This window comes from Marmota monax, unplaced genomic scaffold (assembly GCF_021218885.2).
Source record: "Marmota monax isolate L192 unplaced genomic scaffold, Marmota_monax_Labrador192_F-V1.1 WCK01_AAM20220418_F8-fsc00008, whole genome shotgun sequence".
Taxonomy (NCBI): domain Eukaryota; kingdom Metazoa; phylum Chordata; class Mammalia; order Rodentia; family Sciuridae; genus Marmota; species Marmota monax.
The window spans coordinates 25,424,711-25,440,996 of NW_026694432.1; the positions used below are offsets into that span (position 1 = coordinate 25,424,711).

At 50.2% G+C, this 16,286-nt stretch overlaps 1 protein-coding gene and 1 long non-coding RNA gene across 5 annotated transcripts in view; one reads left to right on the top strand and one right to left on the bottom strand.

The window, feature by feature from the left end:
- Positions 1–231: 231 nt before the first annotated feature.
- Positions 232–16,286, bottom strand: part of Vwa5b1 (von Willebrand factor A domain containing 5B1) — a 33,171-nt gene continuing 17,116 nt past the window's right edge. For all 4 annotated transcript variants that reach the window (XM_046469387.2, XM_046469389.2, XM_046469388.2 and 1 more), the window contains 10 exons: positions 15,703–15,868; positions 14,278–14,468; positions 10,466–10,658; positions 9,750–10,064; positions 7,643–7,780; positions 5,422–5,544; positions 3,709–3,783; positions 3,038–3,107; positions 2,241–2,358; positions 232–739 (listed from right to left, as the gene is read on the bottom strand). In XM_046469387.2, coding sequence (XP_046325343.1) covers positions 233–739; positions 2,241–2,358; positions 3,038–3,107; positions 3,709–3,783; positions 5,422–5,544; positions 7,643–7,780; positions 9,750–10,064; positions 10,466–10,658; positions 14,278–14,468; positions 15,703–15,868 — 1,896 coding nt within the window. In that variant the 3' untranslated portion in view covers position 232. The remainder of the gene's footprint in view (positions 740–2,240; positions 2,359–3,037; positions 3,108–3,708; positions 3,784–5,421; positions 5,545–7,642; positions 7,781–9,749; positions 10,065–10,465; positions 10,659–14,277; positions 14,469–15,702; positions 15,869–16,286) is intronic.
- Positions 9,738–15,918, top strand: LOC124110210 (uncharacterized). The gene is made up of 4 exons (XR_009224372.1): positions 9,738–13,984; positions 14,249–14,677; positions 14,793–14,898; positions 15,472–15,918. It is a non-coding gene; the product is annotated as an uncharacterized LOC124110210 (long non-coding RNA).

The window sequence follows — 16,286 nt, forward strand, 5'->3', positions numbered from 1 at the left end:
GCCTCATCTCACCCTCTTATTTTATAGATGAGGAAACTGAGGCCCAGGCAGCGGGCAGGGACTGGCCTGTACTTACAAAGGTAGGTGGTGGCAAAGTTGGGGATTGAACTCAGGCCTCCTGACTGCCAGTCCAGGGCTCTTTCTAGCAAGTAGTATATTGGCTACAGGTTCAAAAAGTTCCCCACTGGGCGGAAACGGCCCACGCCCCCCTGCACCCCGCCCCCTCCCCCCACTACACATAATTTGGGTTATAGCAAAGCATATTGAACTCCAGGTTCTCATCCCAGTGCCGCAGGAGTACGAACAGCTGGCGGGCTGCGGCCTTGAGTGTGCCCCGCGTACGGCCCTCAGGTACTTCCTGCTGCTCCAGCCAGGAATTGGCCTTGGCCGCCACCAACTCCCACTCAATGAAGTAGGAGGCCGAGCTGTGCTCCAGCCAGGCCAGCCCCACCACAGTGGCCCACAGCTTCCCCGCGTGCTCTATCAGCACCTTGGACTCCAAGCTCAGCCTGCTGTCTGCCAGAGGCTCCAGGGAGACACTGTTGCAGGACAGGTGTCGAGGCGAGGGGCTGTTGCACAGCTGGGGACTCAGAGTCTTAGATTCGGGCTGGCGGGCAGTGAGGGACATTCGGTGGCAGTTGAAGGGCGAGGTCCACTTGAGCTTCTCCATGGGGATGTTGATAGCCTCGCAGAAGGCTTGGTTGAGCAGGAAGGCTCCGCAGGCCAGCTGCAGAGACACCTGTGTGGGGAAGCCCTCAGTGGGCCTCAAACTTGTCAGCCCATGGAGCCCCCCGGCCACGCAAAAGTCCCGCTCCTCCTAGCTCCCTGCTCCTGTCCTGCCTCCTCACCCTGTGGCCCCGGGGGATATTTGGGAAACTCAGGCCCACTGAGCATCCCCACACCAGTTCCCACAGGGGCCGCAGACTGATCTCTTTCTAAGGCCAATTCAATGTCTTCCTGCTAAACCTGCCTCCTGATCTGGGTGGGTGGGCCGGCCCAGCTTGGCCACTTTGACTGTCCAGGACATCCAGGGGACTCTGGCCTCCTCCTCCCTCTCCGACCCTGCACACCGATCAGTTTCCAATCCCAAGAGGAGTCTACCTTCTGAATGGCTCTGCCGTGCACCCTCTGCTTCCTGATGCGCCCCTCTCTCCTCTTTCCCCTTCCTTCCTCAATCCATCTGCCCTGCACCCAGGGGAAACCTTCAGAAGGCATAGAGAGCGCATTTTTGAATACTCAGTTCCATGTTTTCAATTTTCTATTAAAGTAAGTTCAGGAGATGATTCACAAAGCCCCGTGCGACCTGCCCCTGTTGGCCCTGGGCTTTCATCCCCCGCTCCTCTCCCTTCCCTGGCCGCCAAGCTCGCTCTCTCCTCTCCAGGCCGTACGCAGGCTGCAGCTCCTCATTCTTTGGGCTTGGCTTAGCCATGACCTTTTCTGGGAAGTCATGCTTGATCTTGGCACTGCCCCCCTCTCAGGCCTGGGTTGTTACCCCCTGTATTTCCCACCACCAAAATGCCTGGCTTCTCGTCTGGGTCCCACGGGACTCTCAGCCATGCAGTCCCAGGAAACTAGTTTACCTAGTTGCATTTATCTAGTTCACGGCTGTCTCTCCAGGGCCTCACAGTAGCCTGGCTCACTGCTGAGTGCATGAATGCATTTTGAGGGATTCAAAATGACACTGTGCCCTTGGGTGTACAGAGACAAGTGCCGGGCAGCAAGGTGTAAACTGTGCTCCTCCTTTGAACACCCTGTGATTCCCCCAAGTCCTAGAGGCCCAGATAGCCCACCCCAGACCTGGGCTCCTCACCCACTGCAGCATGTGGGGCATCTGCAGAGCCATGTGCTAAACGTGGTGCGTGTCCCTGGGGTGTTAATTTTACTCACTTGTGAGTCATTTCAAGACTTATTTTTATGTACTGAAAAACAGACACACATAGATGGTAAGTAGAATGCAAAATTCCTGTGAATTTTTAGGGTGAAGATAGCAGATTGCATAGAAGTTTTCATGATGCCAGCACTGGCCTCTAGCGACACCCCAGACCACCCCACCACCTGGATGGGGGGACTCATTCTAACTCCCTCTGTCCTGCTGGCTGCTTGGATGCGGCTCTCTAGTAGGCTCCAGAACTCGGGATCTGAACTCTAAGACAAGGTCTCCTTCCCTCTGGGTAGGGGAAGGATGGTGGAGACTCACAGGCGGGGCTGGAGGGGCTCTGAGGCAGGGTGGGGGTACTCACCAGTGGCAAGTAGTCAAAACTCTGGCTCCCCAGGCTGGCCTCTGGAGTCTTGACCAGTGGCTTTCTCAGGAAGCCCTTGGCTGCTCGGCTCAGCAGCCTGGAATTGTTGAGAGTCAGCCTGTGTGGGTAAAGGCAAGTGTCCCCGGCCATCCCAGCCCCCAGGGCCCCCCAGAAGCCTGTGAAAGCCAGAGGCAGAAGGATCCGACAGATGGCCTCCTCCAGCCTCCCTCACTTGACAGCTGGGGAAACGGAGGCCTCAGTGAGTTAGTGGCAGCACAAGAACAGGTTCAAGTTCTTATATGACCCTCTTTTTGTTTTTTGGGGGGTACCAGGGATTGAACTCAGGGGCACTCAACCACTGAGCCACATCCCCCTATTTTGTATTTTATTTCGAGACAAGGTCTGAGTTGCTTAGTGCCTCACTGTTGCTGAGGCTGGCTTTGAACCCATGATCCTCCTGCCTCAGCCTCCTGAGCCACTGGGATTACAGGCGTGTGCCACACGCCCGGCGTGTGACCCTCTTTTGATGCTGTATCCATGACCAGCCCACTGACCAGAAGAATCCCAGGCCAGCCCTCCCAGGGACACGGGCACTCGGAGAGACCATGGGAAATGTGAGCGACGCGGTAACAGTGGCTGAGTCGGGGGTGTTGAGGCAGCATGAGCCCTGGAAGACAGCGACCCCACTATCTCAGTGTCTGGCTGGACCTGCCTTTGTTCTTTGCAGCCAGGGCCAACCCCAGGAAAAGAGGGTGCAGTAGAGCCCCCACCATTTCCCCGTTAGAAATTCCACTTACCTGGACCCAAAGACAGTTTCTGAGGCCTTCAAGGAGGAAAGAGCAGTGGTGGACAGGTTGTGCAGGGGACCTGGGGAGCCACAGAATGACAGACTGAGGCCCGGTAGGTGACCTGTCCAACTGCTCACTGCTCAGCTGGGGAAATAGAGGCCCAGAGAGGGGAAGGGACTTGCCTCTATCCCTGTGCCTCGAGAGATCTGAGCTAACCACTAGGCAGGTGCTTCTGAGCCAGCTGGTGAAGAGAAGCCTGGAATATATAAGAAACTGACCTCCAAACGTCCTTGAGGGGTGGACCCTGGCCTATTCTGGGAGCTGGGAAAGCTTCACATCAACATACCAAATGGGGAACAGTGGGTTGACACTCTGCCCTGCACACTGCTGGAGCGTACTGGGCAGAGTGGGGTGGTACAGTGGCCCCTCAGCTGGAATTGGGAGGCCTGACTCCAGGCCTAGCTCTGTCACCAACTTGCTGTGTAACCTTGGGCTTCACCTGTTCAAGCCTCAGTTTCCCCATCTTTAAACTGGGGATAATCCTCTTCTGCTCTTACAAGGGTTTTTGAAGAATCACTAAAGTCCCCAGCACTGTGTTGGTGCTGAGGTCTCCTTCTGATCCCAGGACCCACCACGGTCACCGTCTTAATTAGGAGAGCCAGTCCCGGCTGCTCACTCACCTTCCGAAGCAGCATGCTTATCCTGACTGGGACACAGGATCTCTCCAAGGGACGCAGAGGGGTTTTCCTCCTTGGCTACAATGCAGGAAGCCAGTGAGCCTGGGTGAAAATCCTGACTCCCCCATGGACTAGTCACTTGGCCCAGTCACTTTCTTTATAAGTTTGGTTGCAATTGGAGCTAACCCAAGTCACAGTGTCATCGTGAGGATTGAAGGAGATGGCACGCAGCTCATGCTAGTGCCTGGCTAAGTGCTCAGCTGCCCACCCAACAGGGACGGGGGCTTAGTGGCTGGGGGCAGAGGTGGGCATCTCCTCCCAGGGCTGTGCCTCCCTGAGGAGGCGCCAGAACATGGCACGGACTTCCTGAGGGGCTCTGAGTCCCAGTTCCTCACCTGTAAAATGGGGGTAACAACTGCACAGACTATTTTCAAAAACACACAGTTAAGGTGATTAGTCTTATAATTGCCATTGCAAGGGTTAATGAACTGGACCATCCACTCTAAGGGAGTATCCCGGTGACAGAAAAGCTACATGGACAAATATGTGCAGCAAAGCTTCTGTCTCCCCAAATGAGACTGTTCACACTATAAGGACCCAGGTAGAGTTTTGTGGGTGACCCTGAGAAACCAGCACAAGAGTGAACTAGAGACTAATGGCTGACTCACTGAGGGGACCAGGAGGCAAATAGGATGATGCTCAACCTCATGGCCTCTGGGCCAAACACTGGGTTCAAATCTTGGTTCCTTCACATCTCAGCTGTGTGATCTCAAGTGAGTCACCTAACCTCTCTGAACCTCAGTTTCCTCATATCTTAATTGGGAAACAAACAAACGAAAAAGATCCTTCTCAATATGGTTATGAGGAGACCTGGATAGTAACAGTGTCCAGTGCATAGAAAACTCTCAATGTTAGCCATCACCTTCCTTAGGGAGAGAGGGGAGGTGGGGTAGATAAGAGTTCAGAGTTTGAAGGGTATAAATAGAGGGACAATGGAAAGAAAGGGATTTGTGATTTTGGTCAAAGCCTCTGGCCACCAAGAGATGAACTGTGGAGAAGGAAGGGGTAGATGGGAAATTCCCTGGAGGTTCAGCCTGGCTCTAGGGTGGAGCAGGTGCCCCTGGGATTTGGAAGCCACAGGGGCCAAGCACTGGGCAGAATGCTTTAATTTGGAAGAGCAGCTTTGGGTTTCTGCCACCTCATACAGTGTGGATAAAACATTCTCACAGTGTGGACGACTGAGCTGGTGGCCACAGGGGACCTCTGATGTCCTCCTCATGCATGGCGGAAGGCAGGGCCTCCTCACTGTGCATGTGAGGCTGCCACGGAGAGGGTTAGGGCTGGCTCAGGCTGCCTATCTGTCTATTAGGTTTCCTGGCATTTAGAGCCTGGGGGCAGCCTCGGAGCCTGGAGGGTGGACCAGCCCCTGGGGTTAGTGCACATGGGAAGGGGAGTCGTGCAGGGAGGCCCTGTTGCTCCTGGGCACCCTGCAGCTGCCTCCCCAAAGACAGAGCCATGTCAATGGCGCCGTGCTTGACCCATGTGAAGGCCCTCTGCCCATCTTAGGCCTCAGACAGCCCTGGAAGGCCTGGCCTGGTGCTGGCCCTGCTTAAGGAGTTCAGAGCACAGACTCAGAGAAGCCTCTGGGGCCTCAGACGTGGGGGTGCAGGAACTTCAGGGTCCTGGGCTTCTGAACATACCCCACGTGGCTCTTACTTAGGGTCTGAAATTTGCAGTCTCCGGCGGCCGAGTCTTCTTTGAGTGTGATCTGGGACTGTCCGAGGCCAGTAGAAGCGCCTCTCCACTGTCGGGAAAGGCTGATCATCCGCAACGGGGCACCTTCATGGAGCACAAGGAGAAGGATCAGTGGTGCACATGTGCCTGTCCTGTCTCCTTCCCAAAGGCTGCAGAAACAACTCTGGCTTCCACTCACAATGATCCCAAAGCAGGAGAGCAGAGTACAAGGCCAAACCATAAGCTCTGGAGCAATAAAATGACCTGGGTTGGAACCTCAGCCCTTCCTAGCCAGATGGGATGTGGTCCACTCTGACCCTTAGATTCCCTACCTTGGAGAATGGGAATAACCATCTCTGCGTGGCCAGGTGGATACCACTGCTGACATGATGTGGGTGAAACAGCAAGGTTTCCAGGAAGTTAAAGGGCTGGTTTTCTCCAGACCACACCATTCTCCTCCTCCCACCGCAGTCCATGAGCATACTAAGGGCTCTCAGAGGTTCTGCCGCAGAGAATGTTCTTGGTCACTAAATATACTTCCTGACCTGGGACTTCCCATTTTTGGGTCAAATGGATATTCGCAGGACGAGAAACTAGAGTTTGAATTTTTCAGAACACACACACGTGGGGAGGTGCTGGTCCAGGCCTAGGGAGCTCTGGGACTTGGGTTAAGATGCGGGCCAGGTCCTCGACCTTCGGGGTGCACCTCGCATGTTAGCAGACAGCGGGAGACGGGCGGGAGGGAGAGGCGTCCTAGCAACATGAAGGGACATGCAGTGGCCACAGCCTGCCATCCGCGGCTGCTGGCCCACGCCTGAGATGGCAGCAATCAGCAGTGATGGAGGGAAGGGTGACTGATCATTTAGGTACCACAGATGAGAAAAGGGGATGGGGACAGGAGCGGGGAGAAAGGGCCCATTTTGTTTCAAACACTTTTTTTTTTTTTTTGCAGTTCTGTGTTAAAAAAAAAAAAAAGGAACTGCAAAGAACAGGAAAATGAAATCCAGTAAAGAAGCAGCACAGAGTTCAGAGATACGTAAAGTATCTCATAAAACAATTAAAGGAATGCCCCAGAGAGAGTCTTTTCTCCTCTACTAGGTGGGCAGAGTTTAGAAAGGTAAGCAGTACTCAGTGCTGGAGAGGAGGGGTGGGAAGGAACCCGGAGGGCGAGGGGCAGTGTGGAACGTGCACCGGGATTTTAGATGGGCGCGCCCTTGCCACGGAAGGCCTACTTCTCAGACAGGTGCACCAAGATGTTCTTTGCAGCAGAATTTCCAGTCACCAAATGAGAAGTCAACCACAGGTCTAAATAGGCTCAAAATGTGACAAATCTTAAAAGGCAGTGAGAAGAGACTCTGGAGCCAGGGCATTGGATTCAAAGCCTGGCTTTGCTTGTCACTCTGTGTGACCTCAGGCAAGTTCCTTAACCACCCCCTGCCCCTGTGTCCCATCTATAAAATGCTCGTAATACAATTACTCTGCGGAATTATTTTTTTGAGAGTTAAATGATTTAGAATATATACAAAGCACTTTGGGATGCTTTCTGATTAGCTGTTATTTTAAAATATATATTTTTAAATTTTAGATGGATGTAATAACTTTATTAATTTAATGTGGTGCTGAGGATCAAACCCAGTGCCTCACATGTGCTAGGCAAGTGCTCTACCACTGAGCCACAGCCCCACCCCCTAATTGGCTATTTGGATGATAGCTGATCATCAAATCACATTCTTCTGCTGTAGAATATGCTACGACTATTAAATGAGCACCTAGATTCCCCTTCGTCGATAGATTTTTACATACCCAGCTTTGGTAAACGACAGCACATATCAAAATGTTCCCATCATTGTAACATTATCTGTCTTTTGATTTCTCTATGTGTAGATACCCGTCAAGAGAAAGTTATTTTATCTTTCTATACTTGGGAATTTTCTACAAGAACAACATAGCATTGCCCCTGCCCCTTTTTTTGGGGAGGGGGGGAAACCCAGTAAAGTAATTTTCATTTGGTGGGAAAAGTGAGTAGGATGGAGACTGATGTGTCCCCTGCCCCGTGGAGGGTGGACCATGGGTGCTGGGTGCTTCCTGCTTCTAGGCCCCGCCCTGCGTCTCCCTGCAGGTCCGTGCTCCTTTGTGCCTCAACCCCTCCTCCAGTCCCTGGGGCTGGGTGGCCTCAGCAGTGCCTGGCCGCCAGCCACCTTACCGGAATTGGGATACTCCACTCCCAGGGGCAGGTACCGGCTCTTGCTCACGTCCACGGGCACGAAGGCTGTGTATTTGCTGATGACATTGCAGGCCCTGCTGGTGTGCACAGCGTTCACTTGGTAGCGACGATGGGACCCTGCAGGGGAGGAACCGGAGTCACTGCTTGGTCTTGGGAAGTCCTGCAGGACAGAGAAGCTCTGCAAGCTAAAAAGAGGGCTCCTCCACGGTGGTCCCCATCTTTGGGATGAAACAGGCCTTGAAAATCAAGGGGTCGCCCACTTGCTCATCAAAGATGTTAAGAAAACGACCATCATTTCATTTCACAAAATAAAGGATGTTTTCATGTAAAAAGTAAACCCATTAGCTGAGAAGAGAGCTAATTCCCTTAAATAAGTTCAGTGTTAATTCTTAAATAAACGATATTGTCTGTTTTTATATTTTAATTTTGCAGATGTCGAATGGAAACCTTGCCACAGGACTTCATAGGGGTGGGTGGGAGCCACCTACCTGACCCATTAAACTGCCAAGAAGATTGAAAATCAGAGAGGGAGGGTGAGAATGCTGGGTCACCCAGCAGATTAGTAATGGAACCTGAGATTCTGGCTGTGTGAAATGTGCTTGGTAAACTGTAAGAAGTGCCCACAGAAGCAAAAACTAACAGGCATTATTCAAATATAAATAAAGTATAAACAACATTATGTAAATAAAACATAAACTTCAGTCAAAGAAATCATACAACTCTATAATCTCCTTTTGTTCTCCAAGTGTGCTCCATCAAGATCCTAAAGATACTACTTGGAAGAAAAATGCCCCAATTTCTGGACTAAATGAACTCCCCTCAGTCCATTTCTATTGTACAGTGGCTTCATCCCTGGGTTTCTTCTTAATAGCACTTAGGAAAAATGCACTCAAGTACGTATTTGTTCTTATCTTTTATTACTAAATGAGTATTATTTTATGTCATAGTAAGAATAATCATTTAAATACTTGGCATCATAAATACCTGAAAGACATTTTATTTTATGAATGTATTTTTCTTTCTTGCCATAATGGGGATATTATAAATCATACATTTGTATTAATGACATTTCTTAAAACAAGGCAATATATGCAACTGTAAACCAAACAAATCTACAAACTATTGTAGGCATCTGGAAATTCTGTTGTAGGTTCTTTGTTGGAGTGTTTTAATCAGTAGATTCTGTTGTGAATGCATTTGTACATTGTTAGGATACTTTTAAAGATGTTTAGTTGGATAAATGTCTTTGTTGGAGTGATAGCTTGGAAGTTGCATAACTTTTTATTTGTACAAAACTCTATTGTTTACAAAATAATCACGTATTGTGTAACTGTTTGATTAATGTCCACCTCTCTGCTAGCCTGTGTCAAGCCCTCCTTGGTGGGGAAGGGTGGAATCTCTTTTGCTCCCTTTGCTGAGTAGCTGAGTCTACAGGGTCCAAACCCTGCTCCGGCCCTGGCTGATTCTCAGTAAGTGTGTGGAAACAGGTCTAGGGCCCTGTGGGAAAGGACTGTCCCAGAGGAGAGCACAGGCTATTCCAATGTTTATCACGTTTTTCTGTCTCCGGAGCTCTACAGGGGACACTGCAGGGGAGAAGCACTGCCGTGATAGGGTACTGGGGGCCTAGGAGATGGGAAGGAGGCTGAAGAGAATGGATCAACCCATGGGGCTGGGAGGAGCCCAGGGATCGTGGCAGGGAGACCTGGAGGTAGGCGGGCGCTGGCTGATCCAGGAGCGGGTGGAGCCCCGGGTGGGTGGTGAGGGGAGGCACCTGGAGGCAGCGGTGGGAGGCAGAGATGGAGCACAGGCAGAGGGAGGCGGTGGGGAGACTGAGGGAGCTAAGAGCTAAGAGCAGGGCTGAAACCAGGCTTGGAGCAAAATGCGGAGGGGCAGGGCCGGAGGCGGGAGGAGGGTGGGTGGAGCCGTGGGAGGGCGGGGAGATAAGGAAGGGGTGGGGCCTGGAGGCCCGCTGAGGGAGGGTGGATCGTGGAGGGAAGTGGGCGGGCGCTGGGCGGGGCTACAGGAGGCGGGGTCTTGGAGTGGGCGGAGCACTGGGCGGGGCTAGGATGCAAGGGCGTGGGCTCACCTTGCTCGATCTCGCGCTCGCGCTCAGCCAGCTGCTCGAAGTCGCGGATGATGGCGCGGGCTGCCAGGTGGTGGAAGGTCTCGCTCCACAGGTCGGCGTCGCGCGCGCTGCCCCGCTCCGGGCCGGGGGGCCCCAGCTCGAAGATCACTTCCCACTGCAAGCGTTGGCTCTCTTGCAGGCCTTTGACCAGAGCCTTGCCCAGCATCAGGCCTGGGGTGGTGGGCCTGCTGGAGCTGCCCAGCTCCTCAGACTCGGCCGTGGGCTCCCAGTCCGAGGATAGCTCTGTCTCGAAGGCGGAGGGGTGATGGGATGGTTCTGTGGGCCCAGGGACAAGATGGTCACCCCCCAGAGGATATATCCTTCCCCCTGGTGCAAGTCATCCCTATGCAAGTAGAACCCAGTCTCCCTTCCCAGGGGGCAGACAACTTCTTTTCTAGGACAACTAGGTGGAATGAGCTTGTCTCCCAGAAAGGGACAGATCCACTTCCCAGGAAGCCAGGACCTGAGGGGGCCCGGTAGGGGCACTTGGGCAGAGGATGGATCAGGCTGCACAAAGAAAGGTAAGGTTGATTGGAGAAGGTGGGATCGGTGAGGTCCTCAGGGCAGTGTGGGCCACAACAAACCCTCAGGGGACAGATAGGCATTGGCCCTCTGGGGAATCACAGCCAAGGATTCCTCCTCGTCCCTAGCCAGGTTCTGGACCTTCCTACACTTACCCAAGTCCCCTGGGCTGCGACTGTCCCGAACAGGCTTCAGGCTAGACCCAGGATCCGTGAGTCCCCAGGCCTGGGGCTCCTGGCCCAAGAGCAGGAAGGGCTGGCAGCCTTGGGGCAGCAGAGAGGGCCTGCGGGCCCCTGGGCCATGAAGTTTGGGGCCCCGGCTGAGTTCCTGGCCATTGTTCGGGAAGGACTATGGGCACAAGAAGAGGAAGAGGAGGAGGAGGAGGAGGAGGAACCCGAACCAGTGGTGGAGGACCCTCCTGCCCCAATGATGGTTCTTTCCCTGGGCACTGCAACTCCCCTGAGGCACTGCCTTATCCAGGACCCAGTAACTATTACTCATGAAAAATATCAACCAAATGATGGATAAATTCTAAGCTAAAAACTAAAACAAACAAACATAACCCAAAACCAAAACAACCATGAAAAATCACATACCATGAATAATTCTAAACCCATTTTTTTGGGGGGGGGCATAAAGTTTAACATTTTTTATGTGTGTGGTTAAAATTTGTCAACCCTTTTCCTTATGTCTTCCCATATGTCATGCTTAAAAGGTCTTTCCCACGCAACAATATTCTAGAATTTTTATTTTTGTTTGTATGTTTAAATCTTTGAATCACATGAAATTTGTTTTACTTTAGAGACAGAAACCAGATTTTTCTTGATTTTCCAAATGGTACAAACCTCAACACTGTTTACTGAATAGTTTATCCATTGAGTCCCTACAGTTTATCAGTTCCCCACCTCTCTCCCAACACAGATGCCCATTTGGACTTATTTATGAGCTTTCTGTTCCATTTTGATGATTTAATCTATCTATTCTTGTGCTGGTACACACATCAAAAGGAAAGTGGTAAACTGGGAAATAACATTTACAAGATGCATGACAAAGATCATTTTTAAGAAAATGCTCTTATAAATCACTGGAGGAAAAAAGACAAGCTTAATAGAATCATGGGTTAAGGGTGTTCATAAGCAGTTTATAGCAAAACGATCCAATAAACCCATAAAGAAGCTTAGCCTCCTGAAAAAGTAGAGCAATGGAAATTAAAACAGTCTAGCAGATTGACAAATACAGGAGAGACCCAGAGTCTCTCCTGGGTTGTAGGTTTGAGTGCAAATTGGTACACACGGTGGGAGAACAATTAAGCAATTATTTAGCAACAATTAAAATGAACAAATCCCTGAGATCCAGCAATTCCACTTTTAGGAATTCAGTCCTCTAGAAATCCACAAAGGCATAAGTATCTATGTACAAGCACTGAATATTTGTTGCAGCATAATTTGTAAAAGTAAAAATCTGGAAGCTACCGATCCATCGGCAGGGGAGGGTGAATAGGGTATGTTACATCTGTACAAGGGAACCTCACAACACTGAGCAAAAAGAGATTTCTTCATACCAATGTGGAAAGATGTCCAAGATAAAACTAATTTTTAAATATTAAGTTGTGACAGTTCTGTATTTTAATTGTGGTGAATTGTGGTGACCATAAAAGTCTTTTGCTAAATCTCACAGAACTGTTCTACAGAAAGAGTAATTTTACTGTATATAAAAAGTGAATGAAAAGATGTTTAAAATGTAAGTTGGAGAGGAGTTTGTATGTGTAATTGTTAAAAATATATGTGTGTGTTGTGCATGTGTGAGACACTCAAAATCAAGTGGTCTAGACTAGGGAATGGGGACATTTATTTGTACTTTATTCCTGAATGAACTATCTGAGAATTTTTTTTTTCTATCTGAGAATTTTTATTGCAAGTGATGAGTGTGTCTTATTTTCGTAACTGAAGAATATTAAATGAATTTCAAAATTCTGGGACCTCATACATCCCCTGGTAGTGGAACTGAGGAAAACAAAGGCACTCACTATGTGTAACAGAAATTTTTTTAGGTCAACCATTAACCATGGGGCTTTTTCCTATTAAATATTTATTGGGAGGGGGAATGTGCCTCCCCATTAAATGGGGGTGACATTCCTGCTTCTGGACCAGAGGTTCTAGGTATAGCACTAGACTGTGGGAGGAGGAGATTGGCCACTTTTAGAATGGCCTCCATGGAAGCTGGTACCTGGCCATGACTGTTGGATCTCAAGGGATCCTTAACCCCATCCCCTTCCGAGATTTGGGATTCCTCCTCCTTCCTTTGCCTTCACCATGATCCATGCTGGGTCAGACCCCTGCCCTCACCGTCATCCGCACTGGGTTAGAGGGAAACCCAAGTTACTATAGTTTCCACGGCAACAGATGAATCTAAGATCCAGTTCTTCACAGGCCAGAGGCTGCAGGGAGTGTGTGTGTGTGTGTGTGTGTGTGTGTGTGTGTGAGAGAGAGAGAGAGAGAGAGAGAGAAAGAGAATGCACATGTGTGCAAGTCAGTTGGGGAGAATCAGATTGGGAGAGAAGTCTGGGGTGGGTAGAGGTGGGAAGGGGAAGAGATGAGCAAAGGTGGGCCACAAGAGCTTGGGAGCAAGTGAAGAGAAGTCAAGGGAAGTCAACCTGCCCCAGCTCTCGCCAAGTAAAGCTGCCATCGGATGCCCACTGCGTGCTGGGGGCTGGTCAGCACTGTATCCTCCACCAGCCAATGGCTGGAAGAGTCCTCCACTTGGAGTTGGCTCCCCCAAAATATCTGTTGTTGGTGGTGACTCCATCACCCACATAGCTACTCTCTCCCTCTCACTGATGAGGTAGTTGGGGCTTAGAGAGGCTAAGTGATGCAGGTGAGGAAGTGTCTGCCTGACTCCTAGGCCAGTGCCTTCTGGTTGCATGGGGTGGTCCCTGGCTAAGCACTGAGGAGAGCTCCCAGGGAGACAAGGTGGCAGTAGGTATCTATGGAGGCAAGGAGGGTTGAGGTGGCATCTGGGATGGGGAAGGGACACTGGGGAGAGTTCATGCCTGGTTCTATGGTACCACAAGCTCATGCACGTTGACATGAAGTCCATTCTCAAGGAAATGGGTTAAACCACACTTTGGTTTAATACAGTGGTTCTCAACTGATGTAGCTCCAGGGGACATGTGGCAATGTCTGAGGACATTTGTGGTTGTCATGACTGGGGATGTTGTTGGTTTCCAGTGGGCAGAGGCCAAGGGTGCTACTAAACCTTCTATCATGCCCAGGATTGTCCCTCTTCCCCAGCAAAGAATTATCACGGCCATGGTGCTGAGGTGAGAAACCTGATTTCATGAAACACCAGGTGACCTTTCTACCCAGCCCTGACTTGAAATCCCCTCTGTCCTGGGTGAATTTCCAGCTGCTGGGACTGGAAGAGCAGCAGGGGGGAAAGTGGAGCTTTGAAGACAGAGGGTCCTGGGTTACAGTTCCCTGACAGGTTGCATCACTCTGGGTAAGTTGCTTTACCTCTCTAGCCTCAATTTCTGTGTGTGCACTGAGTGGGAGTGATTGGACCCCAAACTGCCTCCTCTTCCAGATGTGCTATAAAATCTAATGACAGAATAGATGCAGATAAATGTGCCTTGCCAACTGGGAAGTGCTGTGTGCAGAGGGCAGGCGATCTCATTGGTAAGTGAGCATCATTATTAGACGGTGTCATTAAGGGGTAGGACAGTTGAAAAATAGGAGGAAATGGCTCACTCCCTAAGCTGGTGGCTACCTAGTCCTTGTAGGTAATTGGTAATTATCTTTTAAATGGAAACTTAATGATGTAAATTCAGATAGATCTGGACTCTGTGTTCTATCCATCCATCCATCCATCCATCATCTACCTATGTGATAGACAGGCCCTCTCCTTGTGGCTCAGCTCTCCCCACTCATGGTCCCTCCTAGTCCCTCACCAACCTGCCATGCTGGAGTACCTGCAAATCAACCTGCCACTTCTGGGCATCGGGACTGGTCTGATTGGTGAGATCCTGCAGCTTGGCTTTTCGCAGTGGATGTCTCCTGGCTGAAATTGTGGGGTCGCTGGCTGTGGTGGTCCTTGGGCAGGTCTTGTGGTTGGAGATCTGGTTGGTGCTGTATGCTCTCCGTCTCTGGGAGGGGTCCGTACCTGGGCAGGGGCAGCGAGAAGGGAGCTGTCAGGGTGGAGGACAGAGGGGAAAGAGAGGGGCTTGGATACCCCTTTCCTATTAGGAAACATTCCAAGTTCCTAAGTTCTCTATTGCTGTACCTGCAGGTGCCTCCCTGGCATCCAAAGCCTTGCCTCATCTAGCCTTCATCTGTCCTCCCAATGACGCTCGCTTCTGTCTCGTTTTGAAGGTACAGTGCGCTCCAAACTGTATAAGAAGCCAACCTGTATCCCTTTTTAAGTATCACACCTCCACATCTTTATCCAGGAAGTTTCTGGAACCTTCTCTCTTTATTCACTTCTAAGAACCAGTCCCCACGTGCAGTCTTTTTTATACTCGAGGGAATGTTCTCTTCTCTCCTTGGATGCCCAGAGATGTGGCCCCTGTTGCTGTGCTTCCATCAGAGCAAAGGTCAGTGGTATCTCTCTCACAGATGGAGAGGTAGTCCTGGAGGACGGTACCATGTTTGTGTCCCCTGTGCCTTCATCTTGTGCTTACCGCCTAACCTTATTGAGTAATCGGTAAATGACCTTTGAATGGAAACAAAAGCTGAAAAGGGACTTAAGAGATAAGTCTAGACTCAATCTGTGCTCTGTCTACCTCCTTCACGCTCTGAGAACTTAGCCACATTGCTTTAATTCCCCAAATCTCAGTGTCTGCATCAGTGAAATAGGTATAATGGTACCTCCCTCTGCAGGCTGCTAATTATTCATTGAGATGGTTTTTATAAAGTGCTTTGCAGCTAGTAAGTTATAAGTGTTATATGAGGTGTCCCAAGAAAACTTGGACTCAAAAAGAAAGTAAAGTTTAGAGGTGAAATCGTTAGGTTATGAGAGCCTTAATCAGTGCATTCATCTCCTGAGAGAGATTAACTGAGTGGATAACCGTAGGCAGGTCGCGTGCGCTGGAGGAGGTGGGTCACTGGGGCATGCCTTTGGGGTATGTATTTTGCCCCTGGTGAAGAACAGTCTTTCTCCTTCCCAGTGGTCAGGTCCTGAGCTCCTGTCCTCTGCCACGCCCTTCCACCCTGATGTCCTGCTTCCTCTTGGACCCAGAGCAGAAGAGTCAGCCATCTATGGACTAAGACCTCTGAAACTGTGAGGCCCCAAATAAACTTTTCCTTCTAAAATTATTCCTGTCAAGTCTTTGGGGATCAGTGGCTAAAAAGCTGACCGAAACACTGAGGTGGCCATCATTATGAAAAAGGGAGCATACCGCGACTAGAGGTGGAGTCACCACTGAAGGGCCTGGTCTCTCTGGTTTTCCCTACACTCTTGGCACTGTCTCGGCTGTCTGGGCCAAGTCCCTCCTCCTGAGACTGGTAGAAGACAGAGCTGCTGGATTCCTGGGAGTGCAGCATGCTGTACCTTCGCTTCTTGTCCTGGAGGGAGAAGAGGAAAAAGGGCCAAGCGAGGCTAGATGTCAGGAAGAACTTCCACTGGGTGGCAAGGGGTATGGGTGGGAGTGAGGGTGGGGTTTCACCTCTGAGGAGCCACTGGAATAGGAAAACTTTTTTGCTTAAGGAATTGAGGCAAACTTCTGTTCAAGAGCTGGAGAATGGGACTATCTTTTCATATCATTTATGTTGCTGATGTTTTAAATTATTGACTTTGTTCATTAAAAACTTTAAAAATGTAATTCTAAATGTCATTCCTATCTCCTAATAGATAACCGAAATGAACAAATGTTCCTTAATTTCATTCTTCATGGTATAAATGTGTGTGTGTGTGTGTGTTTGTGTGTGTGTGTTGTAAAACATATTGGCTTTGAGGGTCATTTTGGTGTTTCATGAAAACTGG